General features: G+C 44.2%; 1 protein-coding gene across 2 annotated transcripts in view; it reads left to right on the top strand.

Moving 5' to 3' along the window:
- The window catches only part of dok4 (docking protein 4), a 37,137-nt gene extending 19,748 nt beyond the window's left edge, over positions 1-17,389 (top strand). For both annotated transcript variants that reach the window (XM_037450467.2, XM_037450475.2), the window contains exons 2-9: positions 54-495; positions 12,686-12,793; positions 13,462-13,576; positions 14,196-14,315; positions 14,407-14,596; positions 16,049-16,187; positions 16,419-16,521; positions 16,938-17,389. In XM_037450467.2, coding sequence (XP_037306364.1) covers positions 430-495; positions 12,686-12,793; positions 13,462-13,576; positions 14,196-14,315; positions 14,407-14,596; positions 16,049-16,187; positions 16,419-16,521; positions 16,938-17,077 — 981 coding nt within the window. In that variant the 5' untranslated portion in view covers positions 54-429 and the 3' untranslated portion in view covers positions 17,078-17,389. The remainder of the gene's footprint in view (positions 1-53; positions 496-12,685; positions 12,794-13,461; positions 13,577-14,195; positions 14,316-14,406; positions 14,597-16,048; positions 16,188-16,418; positions 16,522-16,937) is intronic.
- Positions 17,390-22,667: the final 5,278 nt, after the last annotated feature.

A 22,667-nucleotide genomic window follows, 5' to 3' on the forward strand; every position in this document is an offset into this window, starting at 1 on the left:
TATATACATAAATAATCATGTGTGCCTCTCTCTCTCTTTCTCTCGTTTCTTAGAGATCCCAATAATGGAAGAGAAGATCAACCTGGTGAAGAGTGAATGAAAGAAATATAGAGGAAAGGAAAAAAGGACAAGCAAGCAGGGCAGGAGGCAAAGAAGGGGAGAGACAAGACCTGAAAAAAAGCAACGGAAAGGAAAGGGGGGAGGGTGGGAAAGATGTGAAGAGATGCATGGAAAGGAGGAGAGACAGAGTTGAGGACAGATAGAAACAGGAAGTGCCAGAGGGAGGACGCACACACAAAGTCCCGAGCAATTGGAGCAGAGCGGACGGACCACGGGACTGAGGGGCTGGGAGCTGGGTGGGCAAAGCGAGGAACGAAGCATCTGGATGGTCGCCACGGCGACGGCCGGCAGGTTACCCTCCACCCGAAGATGGCCTCCAACTTCAACGACATCGTCAAGCAGGGCTACGTGCGCATGCGCAGCCGCAAGCTGGGGGTGAGTGCGAGCGCGTGTCGTCCGTTCCATCCGTGTTTGATCCCTCGCTCCACACAGCGTCCTGTTTCCACTCCCACGGAGCGACCAGGAGGCAGCGTTCCAATAGTCAGAGGCAAAGCCCGCTGCCATTCATTGTGGTCATTCTGAACAGCACAAACTCACTGGTTACCTCTGATGGGCTGTGCATGCTTTCATTGTGTGGACACGCATTTAATGGCACTTTATGCGATGACCTCTCCATTCAGTCCCATTTTATTGGTGCATTAATGCAGTGCAGACTTGCGTAGTAAGTAGAAGGTAAAGTAACAGAGGCTCCTTCGGGTTCCTTAGCGCTTATAACACAGATGATGAACCAGCTGTTATAGGTTTAAATCGCTGGATCTTCATTTTCAGGTAGATGAACACACCATTTCAGCATTACTCTGGTTCCTGTGTATCTCTTTTAAGTTACATCTATTATGTGCGCTCTGTGTGTAAAAATGTTATCAAAAATACACGTTTTCTTCATTCCTGTGCAGGTAGAATTGGTTTTATCGGTCTAATGTCGTGACAAATAGAACCAGAGAAACGTCCCGTCCGCTCTCTCGTACATCTGCTCCCGCGGCTCCGAGCTGCACTGGGAATGCTAATTTTGAGCGAGCGCGCCTCTGCGTGACTGATTGTAGGGAAACAAAAACACAAATCAATTGGAGCCAGGTTCTGTTCGGCGGCTCAGTTCAAAAAGGCCTCTCCCTCCGCTATCGCAGCTCGCACAAGCCGCTCGGCTCTCTCCGTGGGACTGATGGCGTTCCAGCTCCAGCATCAACGCGGTGCTTTGGGTATTACCAAAATAAAAGTTTCTTGTCCGCAAGTTAAGCTCAGTTACTGGCTCGTGTTTAGGCAGAAATGTGTCCCGAGGGAAAATAACACATTTACTGCTTAGCTCTTGACCAACGGGGATTATTGTGTTTGTCCTTGAAATGTAGAAGAGTAGAAAGACAGAATACCGTGTGTTGTCGCTACGCGCATGATGTTCTTCACCTCCTCCTCATGCCGGCGTTTACCTTCAGCAGGGAGGACCGGGCTCCATAGATTGAGCTTCAGTTCTCTATTTTTACAACATGAAGCATCATTTGTGTTTATGACATCTTTCAGTGCAAATCCCAACTTTTGAAGTTTTATTTTTGTGGAGCCCATTTCCTCCACTAAAAAAATGAATTACTGGTTTGAAAGTCATAATTCACAGAAATTCACAGATCGGGCTGTAGATGGTGGCATGATATCCGCTGCAGAGATTCATTTTCCCCTGAGGATGACTCAATCCGCTGTCTTTTCATGTGGCGCCGAGGTCAACATGTTAATTTATCCAAAACCTTGAAGTATGACAACAGCGATCAAACCACCACTGAAGGGGACGGGGGAGGGGGGGGGGGGGGGGGGGGGGTGGGCTTTGGAGTCGCTCCATCACTCTGTGACATGCACTAAAGAGCGGCTAGGGGACTGGACTCCCGACCCTTTAAATGGCCAGAGCTTTGATTGAGTTGACACAACTATTTGGGGGAGGGGGGGGGGTACTGTATCTAACCCTATGTTTGGAAAGTGTGAACCCGAAGGAAAGGAGAGGAGAAATGATATCTCCATTGTCCTGATCCGTTGATCAGGACAATCACCTGATCCGGTGATGAGCTCTGGGACACAGCGCCACAACGCGTCCCCCTGGGTCTCCTGCTGCGTCCCCCTGGGTCTCCTGCTGCGTCCCCCTGGGTCTCCCGCTGCGTGTCCTCTGATAGCCGGGCTTGAACGCCGGTAATGATGGTTTCCCTCATGGATCCGTCCTGCTTGTGTTCCTTTATCTGGCTGCTCGTTTGCTCTCGTCGCTTCTGGATGAGTTTCAGGAGTTTGAGAATTTGTTGCAAATACGGGCAACATATGAGCAGGAAGATGAGGTGGATTGTGAGTTAAAAACACATGGTATTAACTCACTTTATTGGCTGTACACTTGAGCTTGGAGTGGAATTAACTGGACCAAAGCAAGTTGGACTTTTAGGGTTTCTCTTGTTGGGAATCTTTTTTTCACTTTTAACAAAATTTGATCTAGGTATTTTCATTTTTTTTTGTCCCTTTCTTGTCCCCCCTCCCCCTCTTTCTTACTCTGCCTCTGTCATATAATTGCTCTGAGTCTTCTTTTCCTCCCTCCGCGTTTTTTTTTCCGCCCGGAGCGCTGATTCTTCACATCTCATTCTTCCCTTTCCACCTCATTATCTATATCCTTCCTCCGCATTCCCTCTGTGTCGTCTTTCTATCTTTTTTTCATCCCTTTTTCGATTGCTCTCTTAATCCACTTTCCCCCTGTGCCGGTTTCGTCAGCAGTCTGCCCACACATTGTGATGTGTGGATATGAAGTGGGGCCAGTTTGGAATCAGTGGAATGCAGCTGTCAGTCTTTGGATAAGAAAATTCTAGTTTTCCAGTTATTATGTTTCTGGGTTTTTTTTTTATATGCTAATTGCAATGCTGAAGTAATTTGATATAGACCATCAGTACTCACAAATCAAGTGGGAAAAACGGCTAATGTTAGCTTGTAATTATTAGAGATTGTCGATGGAGCAGAATGAACAAAACATGAATTTCGCATCCCCTTTGTCCGTTTATTGCAATTAAATCCCAGCGAAATCTGTTTGTCTATGGGTTCATACAGCCGTAATAAACCAGCCGATGTGCGGCTGGCTCAATACACTGAATAAAGCTCCATGAAATTTACAGATACCTCCGGATGATGTGATGAAACTGGAAAGTTAGTTTCCCGGCATACGTGGGAATTCCACAACACGTTCAGAGCAGATACAGTGGTTATTTCTTCCATGGTCAATGACGGAAATAAATGGTTGAATTGAAAACATGATGCGAAAATGTATTCCTATTTATTTTTCATTCTTTACCTCTGGACAGCGTGAAATGTCGGCAAAACATGAAAGACACGAAAGAACATTTGACCAATGGCAGTCTGAGGCTCAGCGGTAGAACCGGTCCTTCCAATCCCTCTCCCCTCCAAAAGACGTCAATCCTGTCCTCCGCCCCCCCTCCGCAGGCTGCAGCTTTGGTGTAAGGCTGGTTGTGACAGGCTAATGAGTCCTGATGGCATCGTGCATGTTCGCCCGCCGCATGAACGGGGGTTAATGGGTCAATATCACTAGAAAGATGCTCAAGTCCATTTACCCCTTTGAAAGAAATGCTATTTCTGGTTCACCATCTGTACGTCTTCTACTTTTTTGTCGGATTACTGCAATATTAAGCCTCTTAAAAGTTTGCCAAAAACTCACATGTCAATTGAACAATAATACATATTTTTTATATGTATAATTATGATTAGTCATTAGTCATCTTTTGTTTAAATAAGGTGCAGCTCAATAGTGGAAAAGCTGTCTGGTTTTGCTAGCTCTCATTTTTTGCCTCAACAAAGTTTTAATAAGCCTCAGATTTGTCTGAAGACCCTGGAGGGAGAGCAGTTTTCAGTCTGTGTTGTAGGAAAACCCAGGCGGGACTCAGGGGTTGAGACGAGGGCATGAGCGCCAGGAGAAGTAATGAGGGAGTTACCCGAGTCGGTCGCCTCGTCGGACATGCACAGCTGAGGTCTTCCTCAAGGCTCGGTAGATACCCCACCGAGGGCGTGCTTCATTTATCACAGCGGGGAAAACAACAACGCCGCCCCACGACCAAGCTCTCAGCCGGGCAGAACCCGAGCACACACCGACTCACCCCTAACCCCGCGAGTACCGATGTACCCACCGAGCTCCGGTGCTTGAAACCGATGGTCCGTTGATTGTGTAATGCGTTCATCCCTCTGAGCGGGATGAACGTTGGTACGGATGAGATTGATATTGATCAGCCTCCAGGCGTGGGACAGGGGTTTCTGAACCCCCGATGCATGCATCCAATGCACCGCACCCAGATGGTTCATAGGCGCCGAGTCTAAAAGCATGTGTGAGATGTTCACCATCTGAACCCTTGTGTGACTTTTGGGAATTTAGTCAAGGGGGACAAATTCATTGAAAGGGGACAAGTTCTTTAAAATAAAATATTTTTCAGAAATAAAAGTTTCAAAGACAAGTTTGGAAACAAATCTGTCTTTGGTCGGGACCCCTGGTGTAAATCATTCACTTAGATTAGTCGAGGACTCAACACCCCGGAGTCCTTAAAGAGTCTCACGGTTGGAATGAAATGTGACATCGCCCGAGGCCCGAGTCCACTTAGAGTCGACGAGCTCAGTCAACACCCAGCTTAGAACACTTCAGGCGCCTTCTCGGATCTCTGTTTATCTTCATCTACAAGACAATAAGATTAGTTTCACCAACACGCACACTGTACTAAGTGTTGCCATGAAGCTCTGTGCTAAAGCACAGACAAAGTGGGTTTGATGTAATGGCTGCTTTAATGTGCCCACTAATTTGTGCCAGTTCCTTTGGGAAGGTCAAACCGAATTAGCACGTTTGTTTGTTTAGTCGCATCTCTCTGCCACTGGTCTCATTCTTGCCTTGATAACTACCGGCGCATGATGAGTGCTGATGAGTGGTGACGAATGCACCAGAATGTTTAACGTCCTACCTACTCGATTATCCAACCCCGCCTATCAATTCGTTCACACAACTCATAATCCCAGGCTGAATTAGCGGTTAGCCTCAGGCTATGTGAGTTGTCAGTGTTGGGCTAGGTAAATTGTTAGGCTGGTGATAAGTGAACATTTAGCCTGAGGCTAATCATGAAAAAATCAGAATTAGCTCTGCGATTGTCCCCTGAGGAATCCAAGTTGCCAGTGTGGAACTGGGCTAAAATAAACAATGTCATTTGCGTCACAGCCTTTGTCTTGCGGGCCTCCTCTTAGCCGTGGGCTGGATGTGTCTGGATAAAGTATACGATGATCCTTTTACAGTTCAGCCTGCCACATCCACTCTCTGCTTAGACCTGTAAATGTGTTTCATGTGCCTTGAAGGGATCATTATATAAGCAGCCTCTGAGACTAAAAGGTTAGCCTGCACCTGATCTGGCATTCAGCTTCGCCTCTCCTTTCTGGCTGCAGGCACCTTGACCTGCATGCTCCTCCACATAATATCCTCCTCCTGCTTCTTCTCATCTGGTGCTCCCTTTCTCTCAGGCCAAATCGGGTCGCTCCGTCTCGACAGATATAGTTGTGGTCTTTAATATGGTGCACTGCAACAATACAGAATCATCCTCAGAGTTTAATGTTTTTGAAGTAAGTTTTTTCAAGAAATATCCAAAGATGAGTCTGCAGATTAGTTCCTACAAAAAGACTGTCCCTATAAAGAGCATTATAGGGAGGTTTGGTATTCATTTCATCACATTAGGTATGTTTATTTATTGCTCAAATCTACAGAAACATTAACATATTAATGAATGAACCTATTAAACTTTAAATATTTGTTAGATACCGCCATGTAACTTGTCTCACGGATGTCTTTTCTAATGAAGTTGGATGTTGCAAAACTGTGTGCAATACTTTTTTTGTTGGGCCAGTTGTGGAAAAAGAACCAGGCGACAACTCTGTAGGTTTAGGTCTTTACTTTTTTGACGGCGTCTCCATGCAAATGACCCTCCTTCTTGACCCTAAGATGTTTGTATTTTCTGGTTTTGCGCCACTCATCAAACATACATAATACACAAAACAAGGTAAAAAACAAATAAATTAGCAGAAACCTTTTTTGATTAAATTTTAGTTTAATCAAAAAACGTTTTGGATTATTATTATTATTAAGTATAAAGATCTCTCCAAGGCTAGGTCCACGTAGAAAGTTGCTGTGTAAAAACTTTCAAAATGCATGTTTAAAATGTTTGAGTCACAGCCCTGAATGCCGGGATATCCTCACTCTCCTGTGCAGGCCAATGATTATTCTGTCAGTGGTGAATTAATTGCACTTGAATAGCTCTTTTCCATTCTTCCAACCATTCAAATCGCTTTAACTCTACCTCTCACTCATCCTTTCACATGTCTTGCCCAAGAACACATCGACAGACTCCCTCTGATTGAGGGACGACCCGTTCCAGCACTGAGCGCCAGTCGGCCCAGTCCACAATGCCAACAATACATTAGCGGCCGCTCGGTGGTGTGCAGCCCGTCATACGATGGAGCGGTTATGGGACCTATTGAGACCGACTGACTGCGTTTTTTTTCCACCTCCGCAGTGATAAGCGTAGCACCCAGGTGATTACTCCAAATCATTATCTCTGTGCCCGTTAGCACTGACCTTGCTCTCTGTGAAAGGAGCTGGGCCAAAGTCGTCGCCAAATATAGCAGCAAGACTGTTACAGAGCCAGTGTTGCTGAGAGGAGTTAAACGCGGGCGTGAGGACCCGAAGCAACGAAGGTAAGATCAGATCAATCTTTAATGATGTCCGTGTCGAGCGGGAAGAGGCACCGCGACAGCTCATCGATCCGCCGTGCCCAAAGACGATTGTCCCGCTAAGGGAAAGATGGGTCTAATCAGATAGTAAAAGGTTTCGGGAATTGAACCCTGATGTCCTGCGTGATCGGCAGGCACCTTTGCTGATGACGAGGCAGGTGCTTTTGTCGCGTTTTAGACGCGTTACCAGAAGGCTAATGTATGGGCCCTGGGAATCGACTCTCGGCAGTCGTTAGCACCGGAGGTTGCTACAGTGTTACAGCAGAAGAACGCAGTGAGCAATGATACACTATTGTAGTGATGCATTCAGTCGGCTGTAGGGTTGTCCCAGGAACTGATACCTTGGTGCCAGATCTTTCTGAAATTCTGAAAATGTTACGCTATGCCTGTCTTTTTGGACTGTAGTTTTTGGTGGGACACTGTAGAATTATAGCTGAACTAAAGTTCTGGTATATATGTATATTATGATATCCATAGATCTTTTGTTTAAGATTTGTGTTAAAGACTTCTCATGGTCAAGCTTGCTGACATCCTGCCAGCCTGCATTAATGAAAACAATGAAAATAATTCACTTTCTTTCAACATTGGTGGTTTTGTCCAAATGGATGGAAATGGATGGTCAGCTGCTCCTTAGGCAGACGAAAACAAGTTACAAAAGGACAAATAACCATATAAAACATGACTGACATCGGTAATATAAAAAACTTCTAAAAGGTGTTCCTGAAAGAAACTGGACTGCTGGGACGAAAGACCTTCTTAGTCATTCGGGCCTTTGAAGACATCTTGTGGTGGTCGAGTAGTTCAATAAAACCTTTGAGTTTATATCCAAATTTGACACAAAATGATACTTATAATTACTACTGTAGTCTCAAAATGATTTAGCCTCTCCAAGACAAGCATGGCCACTGGTACTTAGCCGAGCACCCCTTTGCTGTCACGACCTGCTGCAAACGTGATGCAGAGCCAGAGACCAGCTTCTGACAGCGTCCCTCAGGAGTCTTAGCCCATTCCTCCTTTTGGACAATTCTGTTGACTTAGCCATATTTCTAACATGCAATCTAAAGTCACTCAGCAAACCAGTACGGGTATTCATATGTTCTATGTAAAGCACACCTGAACCAATGAAGCCGTTGATTAGTTGCACCAGGTGTGCTTGAGCCTGGGGGTTGAATCATTTCAAAGGCTTATCTGATAACTGGAGATGCTTGTCATCAAGAGGTTGCATTTTTCTCAGACTGCAGTAGTCATTAGAAGTGGCATTTTTTGTTGGATTCAAATAAAAACCTGGTAATGTTAGTTTTATTGAACTATTTCAACTATTTTTGTCAACTTTGTTTATTGCAAACAGCTAAAATTTGCACAATTTTTATTGAAAAATGTGCTAGAAATGCAATTGGGGGTTGAATAATTTTGCGTATGTAACAGGAGGATGTGCTTATAACTGTATCGACAGCCTGATCATTGAGCTCATGTGCCAGTTCCGCCTATTGTGTTTACGTCGGGCCGGTGCGTGGATTCATGTCTGCAGTCTTCATCTACATGAGCGCGTGGAGCCAGACCTTCGTCTGAGCTGAAGCTGTTCTGTTTACACGGCTGTGCGACGCATCTTACTGACGCATTTTCATTTCATTTTTCGCAGGACAGAAATATTCAACTGAAAGTCCACTGCTAACATAGTTCCTCGTTAGACCAAAAGACTGTTGGCCTCCATGGATGCAAGCAAATAAATACGTTGTCTTCCTCTCGAGTGGCATAGAATGCTTGTTTGGCGCCAACTTTAAAAACTCAACAAACTCAACATTTGTGTGCCTTTTGACTTATAATGTATCATTAGTGGCATGTCACACACTCGGTTTCTCCACCATAGACGTATACTAAATACTATATATATATATATATATATATATATATATATATATATACATACATATCCAGATCTCACAGATTGCATCTTCAAGCTCACATCACAAACACACCACTTCCCTTTGTCTATGTCCAATGGCCTGATGAAGAAATGCGCGCTCGGCAGGATTGGGATGCTGTAGCAGCGGGGCGGCTCGGTTGCCGTGGCAGCATGTGGAGGTGGGTGGTTGCTGTGGAGGCAGGGGGGGCAGGGGGCCAGGGGGGCAGGGAGATGACGTAATGCTCTCATGGGAAACAGCAGCTGGTCAGAAGTAAATTACCCGGCCTCCCTTGTTCCCAATCCCTCTCTCCATCGCTGTGACTGTTTGTTCCACTTTAAAAATGAAAACAGATTATGGGAACACTGTGTCCCAGTGCACAAACAGCTGGTTTGACTGAGGCTCTGTTCGCTTTGACTCCCCATGTCCATGTCCATTACAGGTCATTTAGCTGACACTTTTATCCAAAGCGACCTACATTGCATTATAACCCATGCATTACTTTTCTGCCTGGGGAGCAATTAGGGGTCAGGTGGCTTGCTCGGGGAGACTTCAACATGGCACATGGGGCGGCTGGGACTCAAACCGCCAACCCTGCGGCTCCGAGCACGTCACACTGCTCCATGTGCCACCATCACCAGTACCTACACCTCACTATGAACACTTTCTATCTGCATTAGTTGTTACTTAATGAAGTGGCTCGTACAGCTAACTAAAGTTCTGGTATATATATTAGGATGTCCAGACCCTTTTAGCAAATGCTAAAAGGTCTCGTAGCTCTTTTGTTTAAGATTTGTGTTAAAGACTTGTCATGGTCAAGCTTGCTGACATCCTGACGGCATGAAAATGATGTAGACTTTAGACTTTCAACATTGGTGGTTTTGTCCGAATGGATGGAATTATTTTAATGTGGAGTCATTTGGTGTGATGGTAAATGTCATCTGTGGCCAGCTCAGAAGCAAGTACTTATGTGACCTTTAACTGGGTAGTTTCAGTTTAATGTATGCATATAAGAGCATAATTAGAACTCACACAACTGCAGTTACATACTAACGTTGACCTTTTACGGCTCACAGGGTCTTTTTGGGGTTCAAGTTGGGGCAAGTTTTCCGACCCAACAGTAATATTGGCTCACAAGCCATTGTACATAGTCAACTCCGTCAAGTCAAATCCAAAATAACCGTAACCTACTTATGAATAACAGTTCACGTAGCTCTGACCTTTACAACTAACAACAGCTCATAATCCCTCAGAGGGGCGAGGTCACGTCCTGTGTCGAGTCATGTCCACGTCCCCGTCTCTGCACAACACCAATAAATTCTCTCACAAAGCGAGCAAAGTGACAAGTTTCACGCAATTATAAAAAAACACCACCAGTGTCACAATTCACTGCCTGAGGAAGGTGATAAGGTGATAATTCAAACTGCTTTCCATACACACATGATCCAATTATATCTTCTTCATCAAGCAGCTACGCATTTTGCCTTTGTAAAGAAATTAAACATTTCTATTTTTGCGTTGAACATTTTACTGTTTTATTCTCCAGAAAAGATCATGAAGAGGATGCTGGATTGACAGAATGTTCATTTTTACTGTCTTTCTACCATCTTTTTGCTTTGGACCCTGTGTGTCCTCTCCAGTCTTGTACTGGTACATTCATTTGTTCCTCTTTCCTTCGTTGCTGCTTTATTTCCTCGGCTCTGTTCTCTGTCTCCTCCTCCCTCCCCACTGCCTTTCTTTGAAAAAATGTAATGGGCTTTTTAATTGTAAGTCTATTTACCACAGCTGCTATGATGCCCCCCCCCCCCCCCCGCCCTCCCCCCTCTCTCTCTTGCCTAGTAACACGTAGCACTTTCTTAATCAACATAATTCAAAGCCTACATTCATGTTACATCTCCAGCTTTTGCTTCAGGGTTTAGTGTTGTGTGGCAGAAATGAAATAAATGGAAGTATCAACACATTCAGGGACAGATTTCCTGTTAACTAGAGGTCGATCATGTATTTCAGTGGATTTTATAACGACACAATCTTGTTAGTTCTTTTGTCACTTTTGTTGGGGAAAATTCTGGGCCATGAGGAGCTAAAGGTGTCCTTTTATTACCAATGCCTCCTATTCATTATGATATACAGTATGCTTAAAGATAATGACATGTATTTTCCGGAGGAGTTGAACAATGGATAAAGTGAATATTTGGTCAAGATCACACTCAAACTACTCACAATGTGGAGATGGAACTTTGAAGACAGGGTTTCTGTGCTGTGTTTTCTCTATTTACTGCAGGTGTTATTCTCTACGCTTCCTGGGCCACATCTCCATGATCATCACGTACACTTGACCCCTTCTCAAATAGCATTTTGAATCTTATATTCAACCCTGTCTCTTACAAATGTCGCGATACAACTACACTACATTGTCCTTTACATTTTTAGGGTAACTTTTCCCGGATGACAGTCGAGCTAAAATGTGTGTAAAAGTGAAAAAACATTTAGTCCTATTTGAAACCTGCCTCTTCAACACAAACAAACCTTTTCAATCACCTTTTTCACCATTGAATAAGACGTTGAGTTCAAAGTCAGAATCACAGAACAGAAAACTGTTTTCTTGCATCCACCATGTCTTTTCCAGCCCATCCTGCACATCATCTCTCCTCCCCATGTATCACTTTGCCCAGCCTGTGTTTGAAGTCCTCGGGTCTCTGCAGACGAAACGCGAGCAGCTTTTCGGTGAAGTTAAAGAGGGGAGACAGGGGGAGGGAGGCAGGGAATGCTAATTGCTCTCCATATCGTCAAAGATGAAACTGATGACAAACAGCTTGGAGTTCTTCACATGGTGGGTTCGCAGATGGGTTACACTCACATTATAGCGTAAGGAATAGATATAACCCCAGACATGGCGTTAGGGGTATGGATGCATGGAAATGGGAAAAATGAGTCAACAAACGCAAACAATAATCAGTTGGTGTCCCATCGTATTTACTAACGACACCCCGACGCCTCCTTGCTACTGAAGGCACTGAGAATTTGCATCTTTTCAGGCCTTTTTCATATGAATAAATTATTAAGAGGCTGTGAATGCAACGCACACAGAGGGATCAGATAGACATTACTCGGCTCTATCTTTACATCCCGAAAAATTGCCACATTAATGTCGGATTCAGCATCTTCTAGGGAAACATCCGCTAATAAACCTCGTCTTCGCCGCTCTGCCGGCTGTTGCGATGTGTAAGCCACGGATTATTAAGCGTAATAAATAGCTTAATACTGGCGCTGCCATTATACACACTGGGAATAAAACATAATAAAAAATACCTCTTTTACATGAATGATATCCTTGACCCAATGGAAGGCACAAGTGGAATTTAATATTGCATTCAGTGCAGATGGGAATTTTCCGCTGGGAGCACTTCGTTGCTGGTGCTCTGATGTCGACTGTGGGACCCAAGCTGCGTCCTCCTCGCTTCCTGCTGTCTGCACTATCTGTATTTGCAAAGGGCACCTTCGCTGCATCTTGTGTCTGGCTCCACCCGGGTCTGTTGGAATTGGTTTTTTAAATAAAAACAAGCCCACACCAGAATGATAAAGTACGGAGCAAGCGGGATCCTAAACCTGTATTCTGACCAGCAGGGGGCGACTCCCCCTTGTGGCCAAAATAAGTCAGGAAGTCAGTGAGAGAATAACTCTTCTTCTCTTGTTATGTATTCCCTTATGTATACATTGTAAACCTTATGCTCTCAAGTCTTTTTCACTACTTTCAACTACTGATTTATTATGATCACACATTGCATCATGCCCCCATATCAGTGTACATTCGTTACACTTGTTTGGGAGTTTGATCGGGTTTATTGAATCCAGAGGAGTATTGAATGACTTTTAATAAAACACGTGTATCTACATTGCAGATCTATCGACGTTGCTGGCTGGTGTTCAAGAAGTCCTCGAGCAAAGGCCCCCGTCGTCTGGAGAAATACCCCGATGAGAAGTCTGCCTACATCAGAGCCTTTCCTAAGGTAGGTGTGTGTGCGTGTGACAGGTAGCTTCTGTTCTGCAGGAGAAAACCAAAGCCTGACACACACGCTTACACCGACAGGGATGAACACATTTAACCTTCACATAAAAGACCTCCTGAGCTCAGAAGAATCAGCAATCCCTTTTTCTTCTTCTCTCAGAGAACTCACTCGTCTTCTTCATTATCATCAGTATCATCACTTCTCCTTCACTTGACCTCCCGCTTTGCCACTTAATGTCCTTCAACACGCCCCGAGGGCTTAAAGTGAAGCTGCATAACGAATTCTTTAATCCTTTTTTCCCCCCCATGTCATTTCCTTGTAAGCACAATTATAGAACGTGTGAAAGGTTTCACACGCGGTATTTTCCACCCGTTTTATATCATTCAGTGTGTGAGAACAGCTTAAGTGGGAACGCAGCATAAGCACAATACTTTTTTCATTTAATTACACTTCAGAGAATCTGATGATTCTTTGGAATGAACATGAAAAGAAAGCTTCTCACTGTGTTTTATTCGCACACATTTAACAAGCCGAGTGTTATTTTTGGAGTCCCATTCAGGTGACCTAACCTCATCAACGAAGAAGGTCAACCAGAATTCTACTTTCTGTGTTCACCCGATTCACAAAAAGCACGTTGTCAACCATCTCACCTTTTACCCGTTGCCTAGGTGACAGAGATTAGCAACGTCAAGAACATCACGCGGTTGCCTCGAGATACCAAGCGACAGGCGGTGGCCATTGTGTTTACCGACGACACCGCACGCACCTTCACCTGTGAATCAGGTAACGCACGGACACTCTCACACACACACACGCACGCACGCACACGCACAACTCGCACACTCACCCACACACGCAGGGCTCTGTGTTGTCATGCCACAACTTTGAACTTCCCCTCAACAAGACGCCAAGCTGCAAAGCGCTCATCCCCCGTACACACGAGTTTGAGCACGCACACACACTGTCGATGCAGTCATCGCCTTAGCAACAGCTGTCGGTCCATGAAAGGTTAGTTCACAGTATCTAAATTTTATTCAAAAAGTTTAGGGGATGGCACAACATTGTGGTAAATACGCTGCTTTATTTAGAGTGGATGAGAAGATTGATATTAATCGCATGCCTGTGAGGGAAGAACAGAACTAGGGTTCGGTCCAAAGTTTAAAGATACACCCGTCGTCCACTCCAAAAGTCACTGATTGGTCCCGTTTGTTTCAGATGTACATAAACAGACATGCGTCACATGGGCAGCCTTTGATAAAATGATTAGTCTCAAAACATCTGCACAGAGACGAGGTCGTCAATTCACCACTTGGATTCTTTGTTGGGAGACTTGATTCTAGTAGATGTGATATCTCTCTCTCTCTCTCTCTCTCTCTCTCTCTCTCTCTCTCTCTCCCCACAGAGCTGGAGGCAGAGGACTGGTTTAAGACGCTGTCAATCGAGTGTCTGGGCACACGGCTCAACGACATCAGCATGGGAGAGCCGGACCTCCTGGCTGCAGGAGTGCAGTGTGAACACACAGGTAGTGCACACACACACACACACACACACACCAAAGCAAAGATGCAGAGTAAAGACTTTCCTGCATCTCAAACGATCCTCGGTCCCCTCAGAGCGCTTCAACGTGTTCCTCCTACCGTGTCCCAACCTGGACATCTACGGGGAGTGCATGATGCAGATCACCCACGAGAACATCTACCTGTGGGACATTCACAACCCTCGCACCAAACTGGTCACGTGGCCGCTCTGCTCCCTGCGGCGCTACGGACGCGACGCCACCCGCTTCACCTTCGAGGCCGGGAGGTGAGACCTGGGAATGGGATGGCGGGGGGAGGAAGGGAGGAAGGGAGGGGCATTAGATCGCTGACTCTCCGCGGATACATGCATGTACAGAACTTTATTATGGTATGGTTTTTAAAGGAAACGAGTATCTTTAAACCTGGATCCTATTTCCCCTTGTTATTGTGTGTGACTGACATAAAGGTATGTCCTTTCAAAGGCTTGTTTTTGCTAGTGACAGGCTCAGATTGTTAATATCAGAGTCTGGAAACATCATGGAAACAAAGGCTTTTCCTTTCCCTTTGGCTGCATTTGGTCTGCTTGTTGTGGTGCGTCGGGCTCTGAGAAGTCTTGTTTGGATCAACTTTTCGATACGAGCGAGGACAAAATCAAAAAAGAGACTCTCCATCTGGTTCCCACTGTTGTCTTCCACCAACAAGTTACTCATGACTCAACCACAAACGATAATGCAGCACGTTGACGCTTCAGTCAACGCTGGACCAGTTTACAAAACCAACAAAATCTCTACATTCATCAATAAGAGAAAAATAACAGAAACCAAAGTGTGCTCTTTGTCAGTGGGTGTCAGTCCAAGGATACCCCCCCCCCCTCCTCCTTCTCTCTGGCCATGAACAGATTGATTGAGTAGATTAGACAATGAATCAATGCTGGGTGAGACCTCCTTATCTCCTCCTCTTTGATAAAAGCTGATGACTTACAATTGGTTCTGGATGCAGATAAAGGTGCTAGTGTGTGTGTGTGTGTGTGTGTGTGTGTGTTTGTGTGTGTAGCGAGAGAGCCCCCTGCCTGTGGCTGTGTTGTACTGCGTCGCCCCAAAGACAGTGTGCTGTGTGTCATGCACACTGCTGCTAATGAACTAAAATCCAATAGACTTAGACAGTTTGAAACAGTTTAAGAGTATTATGAACAAAGTGTCATGTCGTCTGAGAAACCGTTTATTTAACATGGCACCGGGATATGATTATGGGTCATTGTCACCCACCTGGGGAAATGAGATAAATCAACTGACCTCAGGTCAGGAGATGCTTTATTGGACTTTATTGTTGTAATGTTGACATAAAGTGTCACACTGATATGTACTGGTGTGGAATCAGTACTTAGTATTGACCAATTCCCTAATTCATCGACATCGTAACTGAAAAAGTTGCATCCCTAATTTATTAGTTTGTATCCAGTCCGTGTGAATGCCAAAACCAAATTTGATCAATTTAGGGAACTTTTGCATTTTTGTATCAAAAGGTAGCTTTGGAAACAATATGAAACAAGCTTCAAATGTCTCCATTTATGTCAGGGGAACACTGAATCACTTCCTGAATCCCACACTAATTCATTTGTAGAATGTGTAGAGGGAGTAGGAGCTTATTAAGGTTTTCCGGATAACCCTCCTTTATGCTGGCGATTCGAAGCTGTGCTGTTTCGCACAACGCCTTCCAACGGACTTGCTGTTGTGTGTAGGATGTGTGACAGCGGTGAAGGGCTCTACACCTTCCAGACCAGAGAGGGAGAGCAGATCTACCAGAGGGTCCACTCTTCTACGCTGGCCATCGCAGAGCAGCACAAGAAGGTCCTGCTGGAGATGGAGAAAAACAGCAGGGTGAGAGCCCGGCTAAAGCGGGGTGGAGACCAAAACGGAGTGAATAGTGGCTTTACATCCAAATGAATGTTAACTGGAAGGGGGGGGGGGGGTGCAGAATCCCCATGTACTATAGGTATTCTGATTATGTATGAGTACCTCATACTTAAACTTTGTGTGTTGATGAAATGAAGTGACCAATCCACGATGCTCTTTTTTGATTGGCTTGATGTTGTGTTGTGCGACTCTCAGTTGATGTCCATGGGTTCAGAGCCTTGCTCCTACCCCTGCACCCCCACCGCCATCCTGCCCCGATCCGTCTACTGGCACCACATCACTGGAAACCAGAGCAGCGGTAGGCTCCTGCACAGCTATTTATTGTCCTTCTTATTAAGACTTATTGCATGCTATGTATAGTTCTAATGCATTGCAACACCTCTGGTCACGGTTACAGTATAAACTTAAACATGAAATAAAACTTAGAAAGCTTACTTGGTCTTTTGGTTTTAGTTGTGTAAAAGGATGTAGCTTTCATAAAAAAAAAGAAAAAATAGTAAGAATCAGAGCAAAATCTATCGCTTTGACTTAATTAGACTTAATATATTATTTATGTGTTAATAATGGCTAAGCAGTTTTTGCTTCTTTGCTATTATCAATCTCTTGTCTTAGTACTAGACACATTGCTAGTGTAGGGGAAGCAGCTTGGTTGTGTCCACAGCGGCAGAAGCCGAAGCCCCTGCAGTAAACGCCGTGTTCATCCTCTGTCTCCAGGTGATGCTGCTGAGGACGACCTGCTGTCCACCCGCCTACCACTGGACCACCATGCCACGCTGCCCCTGGCACACGCACACTCCCAGCCTCACATACGCACACAGTCACCGACACACTACCCCACCTACCCTAGACAGTGACACACACACATACACACACATGCACGGAAGAAGATACGGACGTAGAGAAGAAAAGCAAGGACAAACCAAACAAGTGTGGATACATGCATGCAGGCCCAAAAAAAACCACACACAATGACTGAGAGAAAGACGTGTTGTCTCCTCCTTATTTAAGTTTGAGAGCCAAGCGACACACCTCGCTGGCCAACAGAACATGCTGAATGCACGAGGGGGAAAAACTAAATCCAGTGAAAGAATGCAAGAAAATAGTGCTTCCTTACATGACTGCAGCTCCTACGATTCCACAGGGGCAGGAGAGAGGGGGGAGGGGAGGGGGGGGTTTGACGCTTTTCCGTGCTCAGGGTGAGAAACTCACTTGTGTTGCCTCCTGTTCAGATGTACAACGTGTGCGATGTGGCCCGAGATGAATTCAAATAAAAGAAAACAATCAAAAGGAAAGACGAGCCCCAACAGCAGAATGTGCAGAGGGGATGTTGTGTTGCATGCTAACAGGCTAGCCCCGGCCCGTCCCGTCTTGTGATACCACTTGTACCTCTCCAGGCGATAGTGGGTCAATGTCGCGTGTGGCGTCCTTTCTGCCCTCGGTCAAACACGGGAGGACGAAGAGCCGGAGCTACGCCGAGGGCTTGTCAATCAAACAGGCCTTCAGTTCGCAGGTAATTTGGTTGATAACGGGATGATTGCAAGCCGCTTTGATCGAATTGTATTCATTGTATTTAGAAAGCCACATGTTGACTGGTTTAATATATTATTTATATTATTTTCTGTGATTAATTGCAAAACACCTACAACAGCGAGGCCAAAATGACAATTACTGATGCAGATTTAGAAAAAAGAGTTAAGCAAGAAGGCAAACAAACAAGTTTTAAATTTAATTTAATGGACGTTGTATCTATCAATGCATGGCTATGGTAACTTAGTAGCTATTTCATCAACACTCAAAACAACAAAATCTATAAATGAATACAGCAGAAAGAATATTATATTATAGACTCTAGAGTTCTCTGTGTACAGACAGTCGTCTTCAAATCCGCTATAAAAGGAATATTCCACTCCTTCAATTCTGATTCAACAATGTCAGGATGTCAGTGGGGGGGGGGGGGGGGGCTGTTAGGTTTTCATGACTCAGTGTCATGAATCTCCGGATATTCACATCTTTCACTTTTGCGACCTTTGCATCGACTTTGTTTTCGGGTCACTTACGTTTGGTACGAACACACCATTAGAGCTTTTGAGCCAGCTTGCCAAACTCATGAGTAATTTGCACTGAACATGCCAATAACTGATGTGCATCGTCTTTGCATAGGACCCTTTCTAGAGTGACACAACCCTGAATTGAATTGCAATCCTCCTACTGATACTTGTTCAAAGCATGTGAAGTGGCATTTATTCACTTTATTAGGATAGGGGGGGTAATCATACAAGGGCATCGAGCCCATAGGTTTTAGGGCTAATTCATCGACAAGGGTTTATGCCAGGAAACCATGGAGAGATATTTGGATATTATGATGCTTTAAAGCAGTCAAAGTAGTAGTTCTGTTAAAATTAATTCAGCTTTGTGTATGTGGCCTATTCTAAAAATGTTGTCGCTTCCACTTAGTCAGTCTAGTCTGGGTGACAGATGGTATGCTTCTAATGTATCACCACTTTTGGCTATACATTCCACCAATAAACAGAACATTGGTCTCACTGGCTGAGATCAGGGGAACACAGCAACATCCCTCCAAAGCAGACCGCTATTCCATCAGACAAATAGGCCTTAGACAAACTGTTGGATTAACCCAACTTATTTGGAAGAGATAACAGAGATGCCTGTAAAATTGTTACCTCGAGTGTCCAATCATCCTTTGACAAACCGTGCCGCAGCTCAGAGTTCTGAAAGCGGATTTGAAGCGGTCAAGCCTCTACGGATTTGGTTTAAGGCCGTTTGCGTGTGTAAATCTTGGTACTTGGCCAGGAGGAAATCTCTGATTTTTGAAAAAGTGAAGCCAATGCAGAAGTGCCTTACACTTGCATTCTTGCTAATGGCTTTCAGGGGTCAACTGGTTGCAAAAATAAGTCAGATTGTGTATGAGAAATGATTCTACTAATCGATTGATTGATTTATGTCTTTAGTGAAGATGTACAACAGTATGGTTTTAATTGCAAGTTTCAAGTCTTCTGCATTACAGTGTGAGGTTCAGTTGGTAGACTACGGGCACAATTATAGTAAAATGGACCATGAAAAAGTATGTCCTTTAGGACAAGGCTACTTTGTGATGGGCAGGTTGCTAACAAGACATGGTCTAGTTTGGGGGTTGTGTGTGTTTTCATCTCAGAATTTTCAGTGTGTTTTAGCGCATGAAAGTTCTGAGTAACATTTCTGGCCCCCTTTTCTGAACTGCCATCTTTTGTCACTTAGTCCACAACGCTGGCACAACCTTCTCATGTATAGTTTTTGGTCTTTTTGGTCTTTTTGGTTGTGTTGGGCTATTTTTAATGAACTGTATTCTGATATTTATCGCTCACTCTGATAGTTTTAGTTGTCTGCTTTTATTTGTGCTGTGTTGTAAGACACATACAGCCTCTCTTTCTTTTTTTTTGCTCTGTTGCCATGTTCCAAGGTTTAATCAATCATTTTGGTGAGTACATGAAAAGTATGAATGTAAGACCTAAACGTTAAGAAAACCAGAAATGTCCTTCAACAATTCCCTCTTCCATAAGGTGGCCTAGCACCATTAGCATCTTAGAAGGTCAGAGTCGGTCTAAATGCTGTAAACACTGTTGTCATCATCAAGGACACATTATAAATCATCCTTGTCTCTCTCGACTCGCCAAATCCCAATTTTTCCCATCTGATATTGACGAACCGATGAAATGTTTTTTTCTGAACGAGACGCACGGGGCTTTCAACCTGGCGCTGAATTAGATCTTCAGCTGACCCTTATATTGATGCAAGATATCTGCATTCATTTTCCTGATGCATCCCTGCATGAATGTTTCTTCGGTCCATGTATTTCCATCGTAACTTTAAACTTAAAATTCTTCCCTCCACTGCTTCACCCCGAGAGCTGCCGGTCAATAGGGATCCGGTTGTCTTCTAACAAGACAGCTGGACATACTGTCTTTGTCTTCTCCTACACTTTGTAGGACAAAGTCCTGGTCTACTCGTTTTGCCTGTCCTTCAGAGGCGAGGAAGTGCTGGGAGGAAGATGATGATTAGAAACATGGGCTGCTGGAAAAAGAAAAGTCGGATGATTTTTTTCCTCAACTGAGGGCTCACATGGGAGATATCCTCTAAATGCTGCCTTTGGATTTGGTCAGGACTGGGTTCACGACTGTTACTATGACATTGGTACAATGTGACGTCTGGGAACACACCGACCACCTTCACAACGTCGTTGTGAAACGCCTCGTATCTGGATCGCGTCTGACGTAGCTCGATTAATACTGGAATCCTTGTGCAACTTAGATTTTATATCTATGGATTTGTTTGTTCAATTATGACGTCATACTTACACGAGAGGGCTACGCATTTTGTTGTTTGTTTACACTATTCAAGTTGTGTATTGTGTGTAGATTCTTTTGTGTACCTAGGTTTTGTACATATTGCTATTTATTTCTAATGGAATGTATGTGTTAGTCGCGTGTGTTTGTGTGTGTGAGAGAGAGAGAGAGAGAGAGAGAGAGAGAGAGCCTGAAATGAGGGATGATTGGATCGAATACGGACTCGTGTTTTTTTGTACGGTGCAATGTTGAAAAGGCAGACTATAACCGGCGTGTCACTTTGCACATAGATCGGCCCCTAAGTGAACAAAAGCATATTGGCCCTCCTGTCTTCTGCACCATCCCGTCTCACACAGCATGAATCTTTTTTGCCTTCGATGATCCACCATCACACGCCTTGATGCTGTGCATTAGCTTGTTTGTTTTGTAATGAAACCGCAGCTTCCTTCAGAGACGCGTTTAGTACCGAAGGCTTGCAGAAGCAGAGCTTCCCGGAAAAAGGCCGTCTGGAATGAGCTGAACCAACAGAACGTGGGTCAAGACGCTTCACGAAGCCAATTCAGAGCTAATGGGGCCAAACTAAGTCTTGATTGACGGCTAACAGGAAACATCGAGCGCACGTCCTGTCCTCGAGGGGAACACAGATACGGCTCCAACATTCCCAGAAACACAAAGACACACACGCATTAGAAACAACACTTCAGTTGAATTATGTTACAATACTTGCTTTGTACAAGTAACATAGCATTTTAACATATTTTCCGCAAAAGAACAAACATAATACTTTAACCAGACAGATTGTTGAACTTCAGACTGGTTGTCTGTTTAGAATATATTGATCGTAGTGTTTCTGGGTATCTGTTTCAGTTCCAAACATATTACCTTTCATCTAATTGAATAACAATGTAAAACTAAAAGCACTGTGGCACATTGAGCTAATTGCTAATGGCTGAAGCCTATGCTACCAACCACTTTTATGTACTTGTATTAATATCTTTTTTTAATAGTTTACCAACTTAGCATGCTACCATTTGCTAATAGAACAGAACTGAAAGTATAGCTGAGGCTGAGCTTGTTCATTTTGCAGATATTAAACAAAAATATTGAGATTTCAGAGGTTGACCAAAGTTACGACAGAATTAACATGAATTCACTGCAATTAGACTCAGTACGAAATATCATGGCGATCAAATGCTGATATTTGTGGAGATATTTAACTGCCAAACAAGGTAGTGGACTGATTCCATCTCTTCTATGAGACAAAAGCCTGAATACGTTGAACTGTAAAACACCCTTCTGGATGTACAGGTGGAAGAAGTGCAAACGTCCGGGAAAAGGATGCATCGTACTTTTCTCTCCAGCAGCTGACAGTTGTGGTCACTGTTTGTGATTGTAGTGTGATGACACTGGCTGTCAACCCCCCCGCCAATGGCTATGACCTCCCCTCCAGCTTTGTCAGGGATGTCAAGGTGTTGTTCTCACTTATTTACAGTCAACACCAAGTGCATGTTTTGTAGAGAAATGAAGACCATTAATTACTTAATGGTAGCTCTCTGTGGTAATGTCAATCCTTTGAGTGTGATTTTGTTCATGCTTTTCCTTTTCTTTTCTTTTTCTAACTATTGGCACATGTAAAATATTGGACATAAAGTTGAAATATTCAGTCCATGTTGATATGGTATGTAAAAAAAGCTGAAAGATTTATAATAAATGAATGAATAAATGAATGAAAGATGTTGCTTGTAGTGAAAGACCCAGAGAGAGTTTGAACCTCTTTTAGCTTGTTGTTTTGCTTTAATGCTTGTTATTGTATTGCTTTCCGTTGACCCAATTATCGTAAGTCAACGTGATGAGAAATGCTCAAATAAGTCCGCCGTATATTACATGCTCAACAGCAGGGACTTATACAATTAGTGACTGTCGCCAGGAGGCAGCTGCTCGGACAACAATGTATGAATTTAATATTGTAGACTTCATGTCAGTGGAGGTCGTTGCAAACACCCCGTGGCCAGAGGTCTGCACTCGGCTGAGGGCCCTTTTTTAGTTGTTTAACTTAATTCCAAAGTAAGTCGAGTAGAAGCAGGGTGGTTGAAAAGTAAATTGG

Source organism: Pungitius pungitius, chromosome 4, assembly GCF_949316345.1.
Source record: "Pungitius pungitius chromosome 4, fPunPun2.1, whole genome shotgun sequence".
Classification (NCBI taxonomy): domain Eukaryota; kingdom Metazoa; phylum Chordata; class Actinopteri; order Perciformes; family Gasterosteidae; genus Pungitius; species Pungitius pungitius.